Source organism: Aythya marila (assembly GCF_965140915.1).
Source record: "Aythya marila genome assembly, chromosome: 3".
Classification (NCBI taxonomy): domain Eukaryota; kingdom Metazoa; phylum Chordata; class Aves; order Anseriformes; family Anatidae; genus Aythya; species Aythya marila.
Genome location: NC_139044.1, coordinates 56,553,363 through 56,571,416, shown reverse-complemented (window position 1 = coordinate 56,571,416; position 18,054 = coordinate 56,553,363). Strand labels below are relative to the sequence as shown.

The 18,054-nt window shown below is 36.4% G+C and overlaps 1 protein-coding gene across 7 annotated transcripts in view; it reads left to right on the top strand.

Moving 5' to 3' along the window:
• The window catches only part of ADGRG6 (adhesion G protein-coupled receptor G6), a 110,768-nt gene that overhangs the window by 27,968 nt on the left and 64,746 nt on the right, over positions 1 to 18,054 (top strand). For all 7 annotated transcript variants that reach the window (XM_082756938.1, XM_082756933.1, XM_082756937.1 and 4 more), the window contains exon 3: positions 16,331 to 16,672. In XM_082756938.1, coding sequence (XP_082613064.1) covers positions 16,331 to 16,672 — 342 coding nt within the window. The remainder of the gene's footprint in view (positions 1 to 16,330; positions 16,673 to 18,054) is intronic.

The window sequence follows — 18,054 nt, the reverse complement described above, 5'->3', positions numbered from 1 at the left end:
CAGGGTCCAGTCTATATACTGCAGCATTAATATGCTTTTTCCTAATTTCTGTCAGTAAGGGCCTGTGAATGTTCTGTAAATCCTTGCTTTCAGGATGCTGAATGTCATAGTGAGGAGATACTGTTAGGAGAAAGGGAGAGTCAAATCTAGGCCTCAATGTTTTTTGACAAGCTTTGTCTGTGTTCTTCAGTTTCACCCTTGTGTGAGTACAATGCTATGTTTATTTAGCAAACAAATTGGTGTCATGGTGTGCTTTAGCACATCTTCTGTGTAGCTTTCCTATCATGACTTTTGTTACAGCTAGGACTCACAAAACAGTAGTTCTGTGGTTTTAGGCCATTTTTTTGCCTTTCCTGATCCAGCCTCTTTTAAGCTAATATATTGCCTAGATTGGGCCTTCCATTTATGTTTTTCTTTACCTTTGGAAATGTTCTGGGATCTATTTCCTTATACTAGTTTTTATTACTTTCTGTGTTCAGATAGAGGGACGTAAGGTAACATTCTCAGAATTATTTGTCAGATTCCTTATACCTTTTGTTTGCGCAGATATTTTTTTCATTCTGTATGCTTCAAACAATGACTCAAAACTAACACCAAAAGATTAATGAAGTAATATCAAGAACTTCCTGCACTCATTTGCCTAATATTTCCTGTTCAGATATAAACATACATAGGTAGTATGCTCTCCATATCAAAAATTGTTATAGTTTTATTTCTTTGTGTTAGGATTCTAAAGTAGGCAATTCATTTCTACTTCAGAAACTGTATATGGCCATGTCAAGTCACCCAGTGAGCTTCCTTTACAGTCAGCTACACTTTTTCATGATTGAGTCTGTAGGGTTTAATCTAAATCCCACTGCGAACAGTGAGAACATTGCTTCAAGTTAAGAGTTTTGGATGAAGCTTAAAACTAAATGGTCTGGCCAAGGACCATGAAAGAAGAAAAGCTTCTAGTCAACATAGAATATCAAACTCAAATAGAGAGAATAAGATATATTTTACATAATACGTTATATTTATAGTATAATATCTAAACTGTATACATATATATGTTTAAACATTTTCTTTTTTAAAAGTTGAAATTTATTACTCTGAATTCCTGTTTTTAAAAGTTTATCAGGACTTCTGATAAAATATCTAGAGCATCTGGGTAGACAACAATGAACAGGGTTCACCCTAGCTTTGTGCTTGACAGGATGATAGGACGCGGGTGTGGGAGACAGACACTATTCACACCAGCCTCCTCAGACTGCTTTTGAACACTTTACTGATATGGTTCATTAGTCCCTGAAGTGAATTTTCAATGCAGGGAAATGATAATTGAGATAAGTCATAAAAGAGCTGAGATAAAAGTCATTAATGGGTTCATTTGCGAACCCAGGTTTATGGTTTTCAGCTTAACAGTTTAGACTATACAGCATAGGTGAAGAAATTAGAAAGAGAAAAGAAAGCCACAAGAATGAGGGTGGTGAGGCACTGAAACAGATTGCCCAGAGAAGGTGTGGATAGTTGTGGATTCCCCATCCCTGGAGTTGTTCAAGACCAGGTTGGACAAGGCCCTGTGTAACCTGATCTAGTGGATGGCATCCCTGACCACTGGGTGGAAGGGGGATTGGGACTAGGTGGTCTTTAAGATCCCTTCCAACCCAAGCCATTCAGTGATTCTATGCTGCGATTCTATGCTGCTTAGTAGCATGCTATTTACTGTATGAAGCGAGTTTAAATACCTTGCTGCCCTACTTAGCACATAGTGAAATGTCATGAAGGTAATGCAGTATTATGTAATGTAAAGTAAAAGCAGTAGTCTGTGCCATAGTAGTTGACAGGCATTTTATATTCCACAGCTTTTTATTAATTGTTACCCATGGCAAATTACTTTGATGTTATTCTATGCAAGAACACTGAGATAGTCCTGTTGTCTTCTTCCTCCAAACTCTGCAGTTAACTCTGCATAATAACAGCCCTGTATTTATAGGTGAAAGCATACTGGTGTTTAACTATTTACTTCTAACTTTTGTTATTGACTGTTACTGCAAAGTAAATCTATGTTCAAGAGGAACAATACTCCTCCCTCTTTTTGAGAAGCATGCTTATACTCTCCACACTGGTATATTTGCATCTTTGAACTTGCACCATTGCTTGTTGAAATGCTAACTCAAAAATTACTGTATCACCAACTTTAAGATTTTGAGTATTTGCAGGAGCAGAGTAATTGTGATTAAAAACTATAATCAAAAGTAAGTAATGTGAAAGCAGTGGGAACTGTAAGCACTCATGGCACTTCAGAGTCAGGTGTTCAGTATTAGAATTTGATTAAGGTTTCTTCTGTGTTTGCTCTCTTTTAAGCCTGTTTTAGTTTAGATGTCACTATGACTCCAACACTGGAAGACATAGGACATACTCTCCTGAAGCCTTCAGTCTCTGAGGTTTTGAAAGATTAAATGATAGTAAAACTGTGCGCAAACTATGGTTTCATTCTCAGAGGGGTCCAGATATTCTATGTAGAGATTAAGTGCTGACAGCAGATCTTAAACATATACTTTTATATTATTACTAGTTTGTATTTCAGATGCAAAGGCAGAGAAAACCTGTAAATGGACTCCAACTCTAACCAATAAGATACATTTTTAACTGTGGCCTTGAAATAAGCTTTCCTTGGGAATGGTGAAACTGTAATAACAAACTGTGCTTGTAACTGTTGAGGAGAGCACTGCTGTCACTGGCATCTTCTGAGGGTGGGTTTTACTAGAACCATTAGCTGAAAAGTTAAAAAGTGAGAATGTTAAGTTTTGACATGATGACACTTGCTGGCTTTCTTGAACTTCAAAGCTTTGTTGAATATGAAACCACTTCTGAGTTTAATATTTCTGGAAAAAAAAATAAAAATAAAAATAAAATAATCTCAGGCAAAAGGAATATGGAAGCACACTAGGGCTTGGCTGTCATTATTTGAATAATTACAACAATTAGTGCAGTACAATGCATTAGAGGTCAAGTAAAGGTACAGCACTTGGTTGTAAATGTTAGCATATAGTCATTATTGAGAGAGAACAGTTTGTCCGTTTAGTTTTATAGGAGGATGATGCCATAAAGTTCTGTCTCATACTCTCTTCCTGTCTCATTTCAAGGAACACTGTGCACCTGTCATTATACTTCCTAATCTTTTAAAACCTTCTTAAATTGTGTCTCCAGAGCTAACAAAATACCTTTTTCCTGTCTGCTTTACATGTAAATAACAGATTCATGAAAGAGGTTTCCTCTGGTTGATTGGCTTGGTTTGGTTTCAGAAATTACAGAGCCAGTCAATTGTAAAACTCCACAGTTTCCATTAAGTGGCAAGTGTTTCAGATGTTGTTTCCAAATAATGCTGATGACTGCAGAACCAGTGCAGAAAATAAAGTAAGTTCCTTCTAAGAAGCAAGTTCTGCTTATGACTAAGAAAGTCTTGTTTGTATAATATTTTCAAGCTGAAAAACTTGCTGATTTTGTTTTGGGGAAGCAAGAAGTTGTAAGTCTATTTTCAGAATTTCTCTTTCAATGGAGAGTTGAATTCTCTTGGTATTTGACTGTTGAAGCTGTCCAGTATTGCATAATTAAATGTGATAGATATTTTGAACACAGAGACCTGTTTAGTTTTGTAGCAGAAGTGTTAAAAATATCACATCAATAACTGGAGACCTGCTCATTAAGACATAGACAAATAATAATAACAATAATAAAGACATAAAGCATTTTAACATAAAGCAATTTAACAGAGTTAAAGTTTCAAGTGAAACTTAGTCAAGCCTATCATAGATTCTTTGCTAAAGATAATATTTTCTGGTTTTTATGTGGTGAGCAGTCATAGTTGGTGAGAAAGACACAAATCAGACAAGTTATTTATTTCTGATTTGGAAATTTAAAATTTGTTTTCTTGCTTTCAGTAAAGAAGCAAGACACAAAAAGAGAAGTGGGACACACACTGTACATCCTCAAGGAGTTAAATGCATATAATTTGATCAGAATCAAGTTTCTAACTTTAAAATCCATTCATCCATGGAATATTCTTCTCTGGGGAAAGGGTAGAAAAAGCTGATAGAGTTGGAAAAAGCACTGGAATGTGTAGGGAGACTTCTTGATTGATTGCAGTGGGAGTTCAGTGGTTAGAGCTGCTGGAGAACTGGGTAGAGGTTAGAAAAATAAATCACATAGACCAGACTGGCAAAAATAAAAGGTTCAGATATAGCCACACAAAAATCAGTCATTGTAACTTTAATGGAATAAGTAAGGAAACACTAGATGGTTTAATATAAAACTTTGCTGTCTGCATTCGTAATCTTCTCCTTTCTGCTCTTATGAAAAGAAGAAGTACACTGACAAAACAGGGGTGGAAATAAGTAATACAACGGTGAAAGAATTAGTGTTTTGAGGAAGATAAACCATTCCCTTCTATCTTTACCTCTGATAGAAACACTATCTGCTCTGGGCATAACTGATTAAATGCTGAATATATTATCATCTTTGGAAAGTGAAAACATGACTGATTTTTGTGTGGTAGTGGAGAAGAGAATATTTCCTTGTGTGTGTGTAACAGAAAAACTCTTTTATTATTCTGTGGTGTTTCATAAATCAAAACATCACTAATATTTTGACTTAGATTGCTCCTTCTTGCAGATTAGATGAGGCAGATAAAGTACTGACGGCATCTGGTTTTTATAGCTTCCTGAAAGAACCCAGAAAATGCTAATGTACTGTGGCTCAAATCATATTGAAATAGATACTTTGAAGACTATTAGAAATGACAGATCATAAAACCCTAAAAAAAGAATCAAAGACACTCTTGGAAATGGCTTTTGAATCAGTATTTTCCAGTACGTCTAGAATGCTGTAATAGTGAATTCCAGTGCAAAGTAATTGTGCATAATATCTGTAACTTATTAAACACCAGCTAATGAAATCTAAGTAGTTTCAACCTCTACTGTAGAAGATCCAAGTCTTCTTCTAGTAGCAGATTTTCTAGGATAGATTTAAAGAAAGTCTTAAAAAAATATAGACCAAATATTGGACCCACAATCATATAAAACTTAAGGAATAGCCTTAACTATATACTCTGAGAAGAGTATACATACTCTATACTCTCAGAGGACTGAGAGTAGCAGCCAGAAATGGCTTTCCAACTTTGCAGTCTTGGGAAGAAAACTCTGCAACTGAACTGTAGTCTTACAAGCAGTAAAAGACACTGAATGTATCCGAGGTCAAATAGAATATGGATATTATTCAACACATTGGATATGTGTTGGATTTGTTTTATAATGCAATGAAGAGGCAGTATTGTCTACTTGCACTGAACAAAATATTTCGTTACCTGGAAATTTTATTATAACAATATCCTTAGTCTGTGTCCAATATATACATATAGAAGTTTATTTCTTGTATGCATGTGTATGACTGAGTTTTACCAAGAACATGACCTGTGTCCAGGTATAGCTTTATTGTACCCCATGTCAGTGCAATTTGGTGGGATCTCAAATTCCTACAAACCACCCTTTATTAAAAGATTGTCAGCTGTTTTTCCACTCATTTTTCAACAGTTTGCCTGGCACTTAAATGATACCCAAAAATGTATTTAGTCACACACCTCCTTAGCTTGTACGGGCTGGTATAGTTGTGTTGAACCTACCTGAGCTCATGTATTTACTTCAGTTGTGGTTATGACCCTTTTAGTAACAATGCAACAACTGGAGACCTAAGAGCCAGTAGCCAGACCTTCTTGTTGGGTTAGATAAAAAACCAACATTCCTGATGACCATTCCTGTGAATTTCAGCCTGATTTGTAATGCCGTGTGATATGTGGTTTGAAACCATTATGTTACACGCAGCAATGTCAAAAAAATAAAAATAAAAAAAAAATCACCTTTCCCACCCAATCCCTTCCCTAAACTAATTTTCTCTTTATTTATGTGTATGTTAGCCTGTATATTAATTTTACTAGCCCATATATTATAAATTATATGGTTTATATATATAATACATTTAATATATATTAATTTATAATATACTATATATATTACATCTATATATATATATATAGCTCATATACATCAAAGTTAATACTTTTCAAACCACTATATCGAAAACAGACTGTCAAATATTTTTAATGCTACTCTTTGTCCAAAACTTCTGTGGAAAAAAGTCCAACTCAGGCCAAGACTAGCGAGTCAATTCTGTTATTTTTATAAGATTATCACAGGAATGCCAATGAAAATATTCTTAAGTTACAATGGGTGTAACACAGGATTTTCACATTACCCCCTCCCTCTGGGGGAAATCCATAACTTTGTCTACAATGTGAACTCCACTCATATGGGTCAGGGCAGATTTACCCAGTCAGTGTGTTTGTTTCCACTTCCATTTTCATTGGCACAAAACCAAACAACTAAGGGGAAACAGGCAGTGCAGGGCCCCCACCCTGGCTCTGAATATATTTTCTTCTATTGTAGCTGGTTCCCTCAATTTCCCAGATCAATCAAAATCTGCTGGAGTTACTGCTGTGATAAAGTCAGTTGCTGTCAGGAGGTAGGATATCATGTGCTAGAGTGATCAAAAGAGGTCAGAGCTTTCAGTGGCAATGATAACCCAAGATAAATAAATACCTATGGAATTCCAGAGCAAAATGAGGCATAACGGCAATATGGAAACACAATGAATTTCTAATGGTCTCTGTACTGTGCTAATATCCCACTCAGAGAATGAAGAACACCAGCTCTGAACTCCCCAGGGCTATGATAACATTTTGGAGATCTGTCATGTAACAAATGCTGATAATGTCAATACCTGGATGACTCCACTTAAGAGCCATTTGTGATGCTAGTCTGGGGAAACCAAGAGATCAGTTCCCTGCAGTGATTCAACAGCCTGTGAAAGAACTGGCTTTCTAGACCCTAAATCAGTGTCATGTTCAACTCCACCTCTGTCCTGTTGAAAATCACACTATTATTTATCTATTTATTTATTAAAACAAATAATAAAAACTCTCTAAATGTAGGGTCATGTTACACAGTTTTTTCTGAGTAGATCAAGTTGTGCTGTCTTAGTTTAGTGAAAAGTATGCTGCTGATTTTAGTCGTAGCTGGTTTCTGCCTGTGTTTTGTGGTTAATGCTTCGTGAGTGAATAATTTACTATTCTCACTTCTGCTTTCCCAAACGTAACCTCAGATTTCAAAATTAAGCTTTGCTCTTTCTGATTTTTTTTGGTACATTACCATAGTTACTAACCTTAAGTGTATCCTGAAAGATAATTTTGATTATTGTGTTGGAAATAGTAAACCTGTTCTTTTTTGACTTATGTGCTGTGTTCAAACCACCAAAGCTAGCAAGAACTGCTGGATTGGCTCCTACATAAGACATAAAAGATAGGGCCTAGTACTCTGCCTCTTATAGTTACTTTCCCACACACGCATTGGCCACTTCTGTTCTAGAAAATCATCAGTGCCCACAACTGTTCTCTGCCACTCAGACCAACTCATTCAGTGTCCCAGATTCATACTATTACAAAAACTGGGGTGGCTGTATTTGGGTTGTAGGTTGGGAACAATACCTGGCCTGCGCTGGCTGGTGAGCCATGCCCAGGAACAGTTTGGACATGAGCTGTCTGTCCTGGCCAAGCAGTGCTGGGAGTTAGGCCAGCACTTTGGTTGTACTGGCACTCACATCCCAGTGCTCCATGGCTCCTCACTATAGTTATCGAGATGAAGTTATTGATACTTTCCCTGATCAGCTATTTGAGATTAGTTTCAAGTATAGGCCATGAGGTTTACAATTCCTATAGTTACATTTCTTATTTATATTTAAATTACTCATATTTATCATATGGCTGCAGGGATTCTGATGTATTCTAGATACTTATAGAAATGTCTGTTAGCTTTCTGAATTTTATATTCTGAGCTTTAATACTTTTCAGGTCAGAGTCCCACAGGCTAACACTATAATGTATGAGAAAATACTGTCTTTTATCAGTTTTCCATTTGCCACGTGTAATTTCATGAAGTGCCCTGTTCTTTTCTTACAAAACAAACCAAAACAAACAAAAAAGCTGTTCTGATTTCATGTGGGTAAAAATGTAATTTCTTAATAATCTGGTAAGAAGGAGGGGTTAGAGCAATAGGAAGCAGGAATAATAATAAGTGATTTCATAGACAACATTTACATGTTCATATATGCCTATAAATTACCCTGTGAGGATATTTTGTTCTAGCATTTTATTATTCTTAGGTGCACCAACCGGTTCAACCATTTAGAGCATGCTGCAAGACATACTGCATCAGCAAAAGAAGATGCAAAGCAAGTTGATATCACTGGTCAGGACATAGTACTTTCTTTGTCTCCTGGCTTCCGTAGCCAAAACCCAATTGTTGAATTATTTTGTGAGAACACAATCTTGTCTTTCATTGAATTATAAAAGGCTCTGCCAGGGTTATGTGCTATTTCCAGTCAGGAATATGGAGGCTTAGAATTCTTGCTGGGTACAAGGAGTACTGTGCAGATGATGCAATGGGAATGGTGCAAAATTAGAGTCTGGGCTGTGGTTTTAAGAGTGCTGAAAGTAGCATTTCCTACAAATCCACAGAAGAATCACACTTGCAAACTAAGGGTAATATAGAGATGAAAAATTCTTCTTAATTATGTGTCTGTTATATTCACGCTGTGCAAAGTGCATTTTATTATATGTGTGGCAGCTGAAGTAGGATAATGTAAAGTTGTACTTGTAAAATTCATAAAATTTTTATTTTTTTAATTTTTCTGGATATATAGTTAGTGAGTCTATGCAGGTGGCTCCACACAAAAACTGGTAATGTTAATCCTGTTGGGGATTCTAGATATTTTACACCTATTAATATAAGTACATCAGAAATGTTTTAGAGAATGATTTAAATTACACTAGTTTTCATTTTTTATAATTTACACTGCACATTTATACTACATTGCCAGGTGCTTTGGTAACCAGCATTTTAATTGTTCAATGACCGAAGAAATTAAAAATAAATAAATAAAATAAAAATAAATTGATATCTCCATACAGAAACTGTCCAGTGTTAAAGCCTGCTACTGATGCCTTTGTAAAGCTGGAAGTTAATGTAATATTATACTAGTAAAGAGTGATGGGGTGGGGTTGAATGCTATCCAGAGAAATAATGCATTTATTTTTATGTGGGAATGACAGGGGATAAGGGACTTTGGCTTGATGGCATTCTTAGAAAGTTCTTCATTATAATCAAACTTTGTCTTTCCTGATCTTTAGGAAGAAAGTAGTTCTGGGAAAAATAAATAAATAAATAAATAAATAAATAAATAAATAAATAATCAGAGATTGGAAGGATCTATTTTGTGACAGTTTGGAAAAAAAAAAAATACCTTTTACCCCAAATTAATTCAGTCAGTAAGTTGGGAATGTAGAATATGGCCTGTGGAAGGACAGGAACAAGGAGTATGGATAGCTGTATGGACATTAGGGCAGGTGTAAAAATGGTTCAGGTTGATTATTTAACCACGTGGTTACCAGATTTTCCTATGCAACATGTGTCTGAGATTGGATCTCTCCCTGAATGGGCATTGGCATACATGTATGCTAGTTCAGTAATTACTCCTTTCCTTAGAAGGAAAAGAAAAGGGTCAGAACAAGAATGAATAGGACAGTCTTCTTCACTGCTTGTGTCTGTGCAATGCCTCCCTTGTTGTTTTCATATGACAGCAGTTACTGAGTCATGATCTCCCCATTCAGATGTCTTTGAGGGGGGTACAAGGCTGAAGGCATAACTATAAAGCCTCAAATACAGGATTCAAAGGCATAATTGTTTAGGAATGGACTTTAAATATTTGCTGAATTTTAAGTCCATGCTTAAATCCAAATGATACGAGTGAGATTTTAAGATTAGCTCAAGATTTTTATGAATTTAAGGCTGTGCACACTGTAGAAATGCTGATGTAGAAATAGTTTAGTATTATTACAAATCAGTGGACAGATACATTCCCACAGAAGCACAATCATATGCTCCATCAGTAGACCTCAGCCCTATCACATGGTATGTGCAGGCACAAACTTTTATACATGTCAGGATAATCTTATTTTCCTTCAGTTTATTGCACAGATAATCCTTCTATACTGTTTTTGTCCATTTAATAAGCCCCCCCCCCCCCCAAAAAAAAAAAAAAAAAGTGACTAAAATGAATTTGGCTTAATAGTTAGGATTATTATTATATTTGAAGATTCTGACATTAAATGCTGACATTAAATTGGCATGCTGACATTAAATTATCTGTTGCGTTTAGTAATTTTTTATCAGGGCCCGTGCAAGACAAGGATGTTTTGTGGGAGATCAAACAGTTTCTACACTTTGGAAAGTAAATAAAGAAACAGAAGTAATCCTCTCACATCTTCTCATTTTTACTTCCTCAGAAAGAACTCAAATTGTGGGTTAAGCACAGAGCAGACGTCATGGTTTGGCGTATACATGTAGGCTTCAGAAAAGTACAGAAGAGTGCTCGCTGTTTTGCACAAAATTTTGTATAGATCTAATGCTATAGATGACAGTGAGTATGAAGAGAATTATTTCCTTTATATCCAAAGTGAATGACTAGACACCTATTTGCAATAAATGTATCCAAATTTTTCATATAGATACATGTATTTATGTGTGTCTACAGATTCCCTTTACATCTGAAATAATTTTTTAAAGGGAAGATAGGTGGACTACTGTTGAAGCTTTTGCTATGTGATTGCTGCTCTGGGTTTAGTGTTTGTGTCTCATATTGAAATAACATGGGTTTGTTTTTTCTGTAGCCATTCCAGCCCACCCACATCTTGGTGGTTTGGCCCTTCCTCTTACTTGTCTGCAGGTGTGTCCACTACTGACCTCATTCACCCATCTATTTGGAGTCATAAATATGTTTAACCTAATGTTTGGCCATATCTCATCTCTCTAGATCTGCTCTATTATGGTACCCTTGAAATAGGAGGTGGGAAATAATTGCTTATTATAGAGCAAGACTTTTTATTGCCTAATGCTCAACAAAACAATGCTGTCACTGTGAATGATTGTAAGGTTTCACTTCTATTTTGGGCTTTACCACACACTTGCTGTGTAAGTGACTGCATCATGGCACCTTCCTGAGCTTTTCTCTTACTTTGTCGAAAGTGACAGTACTTGTAAGTGCTAACTTTTCAAATATAAGCAAAGTGCTTAAAGGTTCTCAGATGCTTGCATAAAAGCAAATCATAATTACCTCTGTACTGCTTTCTATACATAAAGTGCTAGGTACCATAGCTAAGATTTTCTGTGGTTTAGGGTTAGTCTAATTCTGTCAGCAGGGGAGATTTTATCATTCACTTGAATAAGACAGAAGTTAACATAAACTGTTTTGTTTTGTTTTGTTTTGTTTTCTGAAAATTTAATCCTGTAGTTACATTGATTTATTTCAGGATATTTTCATATGAAAGACATTCTTCTACAGGGAGAAGTAGAGTTAAACTTCATGTCAAAATAGAACCCAGTGTTAAAAAATAAATAAATAAAATAAAATAAATAAATTACTTTTACGAGGGAGTCTTTCAATGGATTAAAAAAAAAAAAAAAAAAAAAAAAAAGAAAAAGTGTTAATTCAACCCACACAGTCTATCATTGGTATCCTGTGCCACTGCCTACGCTCTATGTAGCCATTTACGCTTCTGTCAGGTGGAAAATGCTGTACAGGCCAGTTCCGTGCTACAGCCAATGGACAGAAAAAGAAAAATCCCATTGCAAGGTGTAACTTAGTTGGAAAATAAACTGTATAACACATGAGTTATAAGAGCAGATATTTTTCCCTATAGACAATATTTTCTTTTGATCCTAACCTTCACAAATTTTTCAGCCTTTAGGGCTGAATTGGGCAGTGTCCCAAACTGTATTGTTTTTCTTTTTTTAAAAAAAAATTATAGGCCAAACAAAATTTGCTGCCTAGCAATTCTCTGTGGTTGGATAGGAGTAGAAGGGAGAACAGATCGAGAAGAAATTGGAACCCTTGTCTGAGGGATAAGTGCAGAGTATAATGGGTCAAAAGATGAGGTTTAAGGGGAAAATGATGGCAACAGAGAGAAACAGAGAAATATTAACTGCTAAGGAAAATATGACTATTAACACAGGTTTTGGAATTGCTGAATATGTTGGACATGAAAGAAGAAGTGGAAAAAGAGCAATGTGAATGTATGGGAAACGGTTATATAAAATGTTTCCTTCCCTAATCTGGGGGTCAATGCTGTAGCTGTAGTCTGACTGTGGCTTCAGCTGTCCACAACTGGTTTGTGAAAGTCACTTTCAGATTGTTTATCTCAGAGCACACAGGTGTCCTCATTAGTTCAGGTGGAAGTCTGTGCTGGAGTTCTTAAGAGACAAGGGGTCTCTTGCTGATGGAACAAAATAGATTATTAGTTTTGTTCCATGGGGTATGGATTTTGTGTGTGCTCATCTGTGTTAGTCACACTAGTCTCTTCAGTTGGTCACATACTGTTTCCCTTAGCCCTTTAGTATTAGTACAAATGATTCAGCATGGTATAGGAAATGTATAGTATATCCTTTTCTTTGAAGAAATTAAAAGGTATATATGTGAAATAGGCAGGAAACTCACAGAAGACAGGAAGTGGTCTTATCGTTATGAAAATTGGCCACCATATGAACAGAATTCTCTCCCTGCCTTTACTGATAAGTTCCTATTAAAGATGGCCAAATTGTCATGACCAAAGTTTTCCATTGGTCCTTAACTACTCATTTTTAGATTTTCTACAGTGGGCCAGATTGGCAGTCTGCTCTCCCAGCTGCAGTTTATAGTCAGTGGTAGTGTGCTTTGGACATATAAATTGCTGTACAAATACTAAGTAGTTAAGGAAAATCAGTACTCTTGTTTCGTAGATTGGGAACCCAAAACCCATGGAAACTTTTGCCATTTTTGCACATTATCTCTGTGTCTAATTGTATCCTTATAAAATGGGCGTGATAGGATGGAAAAAGCTGATTCTCCAACAGCTTCTGAAATCAATTAACATTTGTGAAAGCTCTAAAACACTGTGGAGGAATTTATTAATTTTCCTTTTTAGTATACTGTTGGAGCATCATACTAAATTCTTAACTATTAAATGAAGCATGAGTCCTGTAGAAAAAAAAAAATAATGTGATAATGAAATGAAAACTGTATTCCTCCACAGTGTTCTCATGAAGGAAACAAATGGGTTGCCATGTGAAATATTCAACGTAGAAAATGTGGGAATCAAGTGCTTGATTTCACTTTATTGGGATGGTGTTTTTTTGTTTTTGTTTTTTTTTTAGCATATTCAGAGAGGAAGAAAAGTTGATATTATACCTAAATTTGTTCCCATTATCAATAAAATATATCATATTGCTACAGAAATGCTTGTTGTATGTATTGCAGTAGGTATTCAGTATCCACAGTTAAGAATTGCTCTGGGCCAATGGGATTGCAAAATATCTGTCAGCTTTGGCTGACAGCCTAGGGTTGCCACAGCAATTTTTCTCTTTAATGAGTAAAATAGGTGGTGTTTATAGAAAAATAACTGTCTCATGAGAAGCTGTGCAAAAAGTTCCACTCAAAACCATTCTGTTTATATATAGTTTTGTTGTTTGTTTTCTTTCCTTTTCACTTACTATTGCGGACATTTGCATGAAAACAGGATATTTCTCCTTCAAATTGCAGTCATGGATAGAATAGCCACTATGCCAAAACACAGCCAACCCACTTCAAAGAAGCAAACTATTTTGCTCACCAAATCTGTTTCTCTGATGTATGTAAATAGGAGATGTATGTAAATACTGTAAAGTTTACAGTATTTATTTTCCTGACTAAATTTAGGGCCTTTTTTTTTTTTTTTTTGCCTTTTTTTTTATTAGTTCTGTAAAACCAACAAAACAATACAGATATAATAATAATAATAACAAGAATATGTTAGCAAATGTGTTAGAAGATGAAAGGGAAAAAAAAAACAACAAAAACAAACAAACAAAAAAAAAACAACAGTAAAATAAATAACTTTTATGTTTCAGTATTTATAACGAAAGCAGAGATAAAAGTATTTTTGTTAAATGTACTAACATTTTTTAACACAACTTAGATAATCAGGAGAAAGAAAAATAGAACAGCTGAGTTCTGTTTAGGCTGATGGTGATCAAGAAAATTAGTAAATGCAGGCTTCTAGGAATGTCTGTGTTCTTTCTGATGGACAAATTTTACTTTTCCAGTGTCAGGCTGAATGTAATATCCTACCAGTTTGAGGTGCACACTTGACATTGCTTTTATGGACAAGCAGCATATTTCTTCTGGCCAGCATTGTTTTATAATGCCATTAAGATAACCTTTAGGGGTCCAATGCTGAATGAGTGTGCAACATGCATTTGCATAACCTCCTGGTATTGAACCTTTGGATCCAGGTCCCTCTGGGGGCAGCTGATTCACAGGGAAAACTCTCAACTGCCCAGATAGCTCTGTGTCACTTAGTTCTCTATCAGGAATTGGTAGGAGGGTGGGTGCAGCATTGCTGCCAGATCCTCAGCCCCTGTAGCCCTCATCCTAGAAATAATGAAGGCGGAAGTATGAATCACCAAGCCTTCCAGCTGGAGGCCGCCACAGCCTGATCTGTCCCCTGTCTTGTAGGGGCTCACTTGCCCTGGACTAGGAGTCAGGATTTATACTCACCATACTAATAAGTACATATTCTCTCTCTGGTTAAGAAATGGAAGAGTAAGATTTCAGGGCAAGTGAACATAATCCTTTGGCTGTTCAGATTTGCAGAGAAATTAAATTACACGGGTTCCAGCTTGTACTACACAGATCATGTTTTCCAGTGTCACAAGTACCACATCTTCCCAAAGGTACTTGTAAATCATTAAGACAAAATTATTTTTCCCAATAAACATTCCATAGTTCTTATGTAACCAGTCTGCATTTGGCTCTGGAAGACCAGTTAATTACTAATCTCTGCCTCTTATGGGCCATGTGAATACATGATTTGGAAATAAAAATATAAGAACTCTGCAAGAGTTCTGCATAAGAATTCTCTTTACATATGTAAGCTGCTTTTTTTTTTTTTTTTTTTTTTTTTGCCATGTCAGTTCCCAGAGTCAGGTTCTATTTGCTGAGGCTGAACACTATGAATGTGACTAAAGAGTATCAGTAACAAAGCAGTGGAAAAAAACATAAAGGGTGCTTTGGAGAAGTGTGTCGTATTTATTTCTCTCTTAGGATTGTTCCCTAAATACTTGAACAACAACTTGCTTTGCTGCTTTTGGCATAGGCGACTAATAATGCATATTCATATTCTCCTATTTTTTTCAAGCTTATATTACTTGGTGCACGTTTGTCCTAATGAAATATTTGGTCAGCATAGATGTGCTGGTTAGTGTCGTTGGTTATCTGTTGGTAATATTCTGCTCCCACCTAGCTTGTTCAGTACTGCTTTGGCAAATGGTTGCAGATTTTAACAGTGGGCAATTCACAGTAATACAAACAAACAACACAGTAAGTAAATATATGACAGAAGAACAAATTTAAAAAGAATAAGAAATGCATCGCAGTGGACTAACAGGGTCTGAAATTGTCATGGATAAGAACAGCAGGTGAGCGAAGGTGCATCAGGAAAAGATAAGAATTTTTTAAAGCTTGGCTGCCACAAACATCAATGGAGCTGACTCAGCATGGGAAGAGTACAGTAATTTGCTGTTGATTCAAAAGCCAGTAGTAGCTCACTGCTACCCTTCTGGGTGATGTGGAGAGCACTTGCCGGAAGTGCTGATGACTAACCTTGGACTCTGTGGAATGCTGCTGCTGTGGCTCCTCAGCCCATCTCTTGTGCTGTTGCATTCCAGGGACATTCCACTGGGAACAAGGGCAGGGCATGGAGCTGCTGGAATAACAGCAGTCAGCATCAGTCCAGCAGCCAAAAGATATAAATGATACCAGTCATCTTCTTAGAAGTTTCAGTTTAACAATTCATTTGGCTTTGATAATTCAAAAATGTTGCTTTCACTTCACCATTGTTTGCACCGTGGGTCAAAATGCATGGCAGATATATACTTGATGCACAAACAAATATTTAACAGTATAATTTGTATTTGCAAGATTTCTTATGTAAAATATTATTTTGCCACATTATTCCTCTAGCATTTTGCTTGCTAGAAACAAAGCCTTTTTCTGCCTGTCTTCCTCCCATCTTCATTTGGTTTTCTGTACAGAAATATATTTAGACAGTGTTGATGATTGATTTGCTGTTAAATTATCACTCTTCCTGACCTTTCTCTGTTTACATTGCCAGCTCATGGATGCTACAACTGTAGGACTGTATTGACTGACCCGTCTGGAGTTTTCACTTCTCCATGCTTCCCCAGTGATTATCCCAACAGCCAAGCATGCAAATGGATCATCCGAGCACCTCATGGATTCATCATACAGCTAACATTTATTGATTTTGACATTGAAGAAGCTCCAGGCTGCATTTATGATTCACTGACATTGGACAGTGGAGAGATCCCAATGAACCTGTGTGGAATCACCGCCAAGGGATTATCGTATAATTCTACTGGAAATGAAATGATTGTGTCCTTTAAAAGTGACTTTAGTATCCAAAAAAAAGGTTTTAATGCCAGCTATGTACGAAGTAAGTAAGCCCAAAGCATTTCATACCTCTAATAGCTAAAATGTCCTGCTAGAAGGAAATTTCTTATAGCTTATTAGAATGACATTCTCTGACAGAGCCAAGTGCTCCATGAGAAGGAAAGGGGTGAATGGAGATGGAGGCTGCAGGGTGAAACTATAGAATTTTCTGGTATGTTTTTTAATTAATTTATTTTTCTTTTGATAAATATACATATATTTTTTTTCCAGGACATGACATCCTTAAGTGCGTTAGAAAACTTTTTGCATGCAAAAATTTTAGGCCCTAGTTTGTTTCTTTCTGAAGATTTATGTGGGGAGATTTAGAAGTGGGACACATCCTTCATTTCAGTGTAACTGCAGAACATAGTAACGTAAAGGCCAGCATGAGCTTAGCCAACAGCTGCAAGGCCAGACGAAACCTTTGGCCCAGTAAAACACCCTATAGTTTGCACCCTACTAGTGCAAAAGCAGAACTTTCTTACAGTTTTTTTCCAGTCTCTAGCATAAACTCCGAGGGATGAACTGTCACTGCAAAACTGCTGCCTTTCATTCCAGTTCCTCAACCTTTCTTTCTCTTTGCTTAGATTTTAAATGCTTAGATTTTAAAAAGCCTAACAATTGGGGGGGGGGGGCTGGGCGGGGGAGAGACACCCATGCTTTTCACCCTAGGAGAAGATAAGAGGACAAATAATATGTGATTGATATTTGTTTTGTTTTTTAAGGCATTACTAGAAGTTGTTCTTGGTAAAGGGCTGCAACATAAATGAAGGCATTAGGATTGCCTTGCCTCTCTTCTATTCAGGACCCCAGAACTCCAGAAGGACTCCAGGTCCTCTATTCTGCTCATGGGAGCAGAGTAGAGGAGGGAATCACCTCCCTTAACCTGCTGACCACACTTCTGAATCAAAATGCAGCCCAGGATACAAATGGCTTTGTGGGCTGCAGGCGCACAATGCCAGCTCATGCCAAGCTTTACATTCACTGGTATCCCTTACTCCTTCACTGCAGGCCTGCTCCTGATCAATTCATTACCTGGTCTGTCCTGACACTGGGGACGGCTGAAATGTAGCCCATTACACTTAAGTTGTATTGGCTGGTTGTGTAGAAACACAGAGTAAGGAGATTTTCAGTACTCAGTCACAAATATACCTTTTTCATGGGGGAAAAAGAATAAAAATCAAGATACCTATTACACATACAATATATTAAAATAAGAAACATAACAACCTCCATAATTATAAGACAAAAATAGTCCTGATTATGCCAGGAAAATTAGTTTGCAGTTCTGAAAAGAAAAAAGGTAAAGTCATATCAGAGGAAATAAATATTTCTTATCCTTTCATGCTGACAGAGAGAGTATAGTAATAACTCGAGGAGCACCTG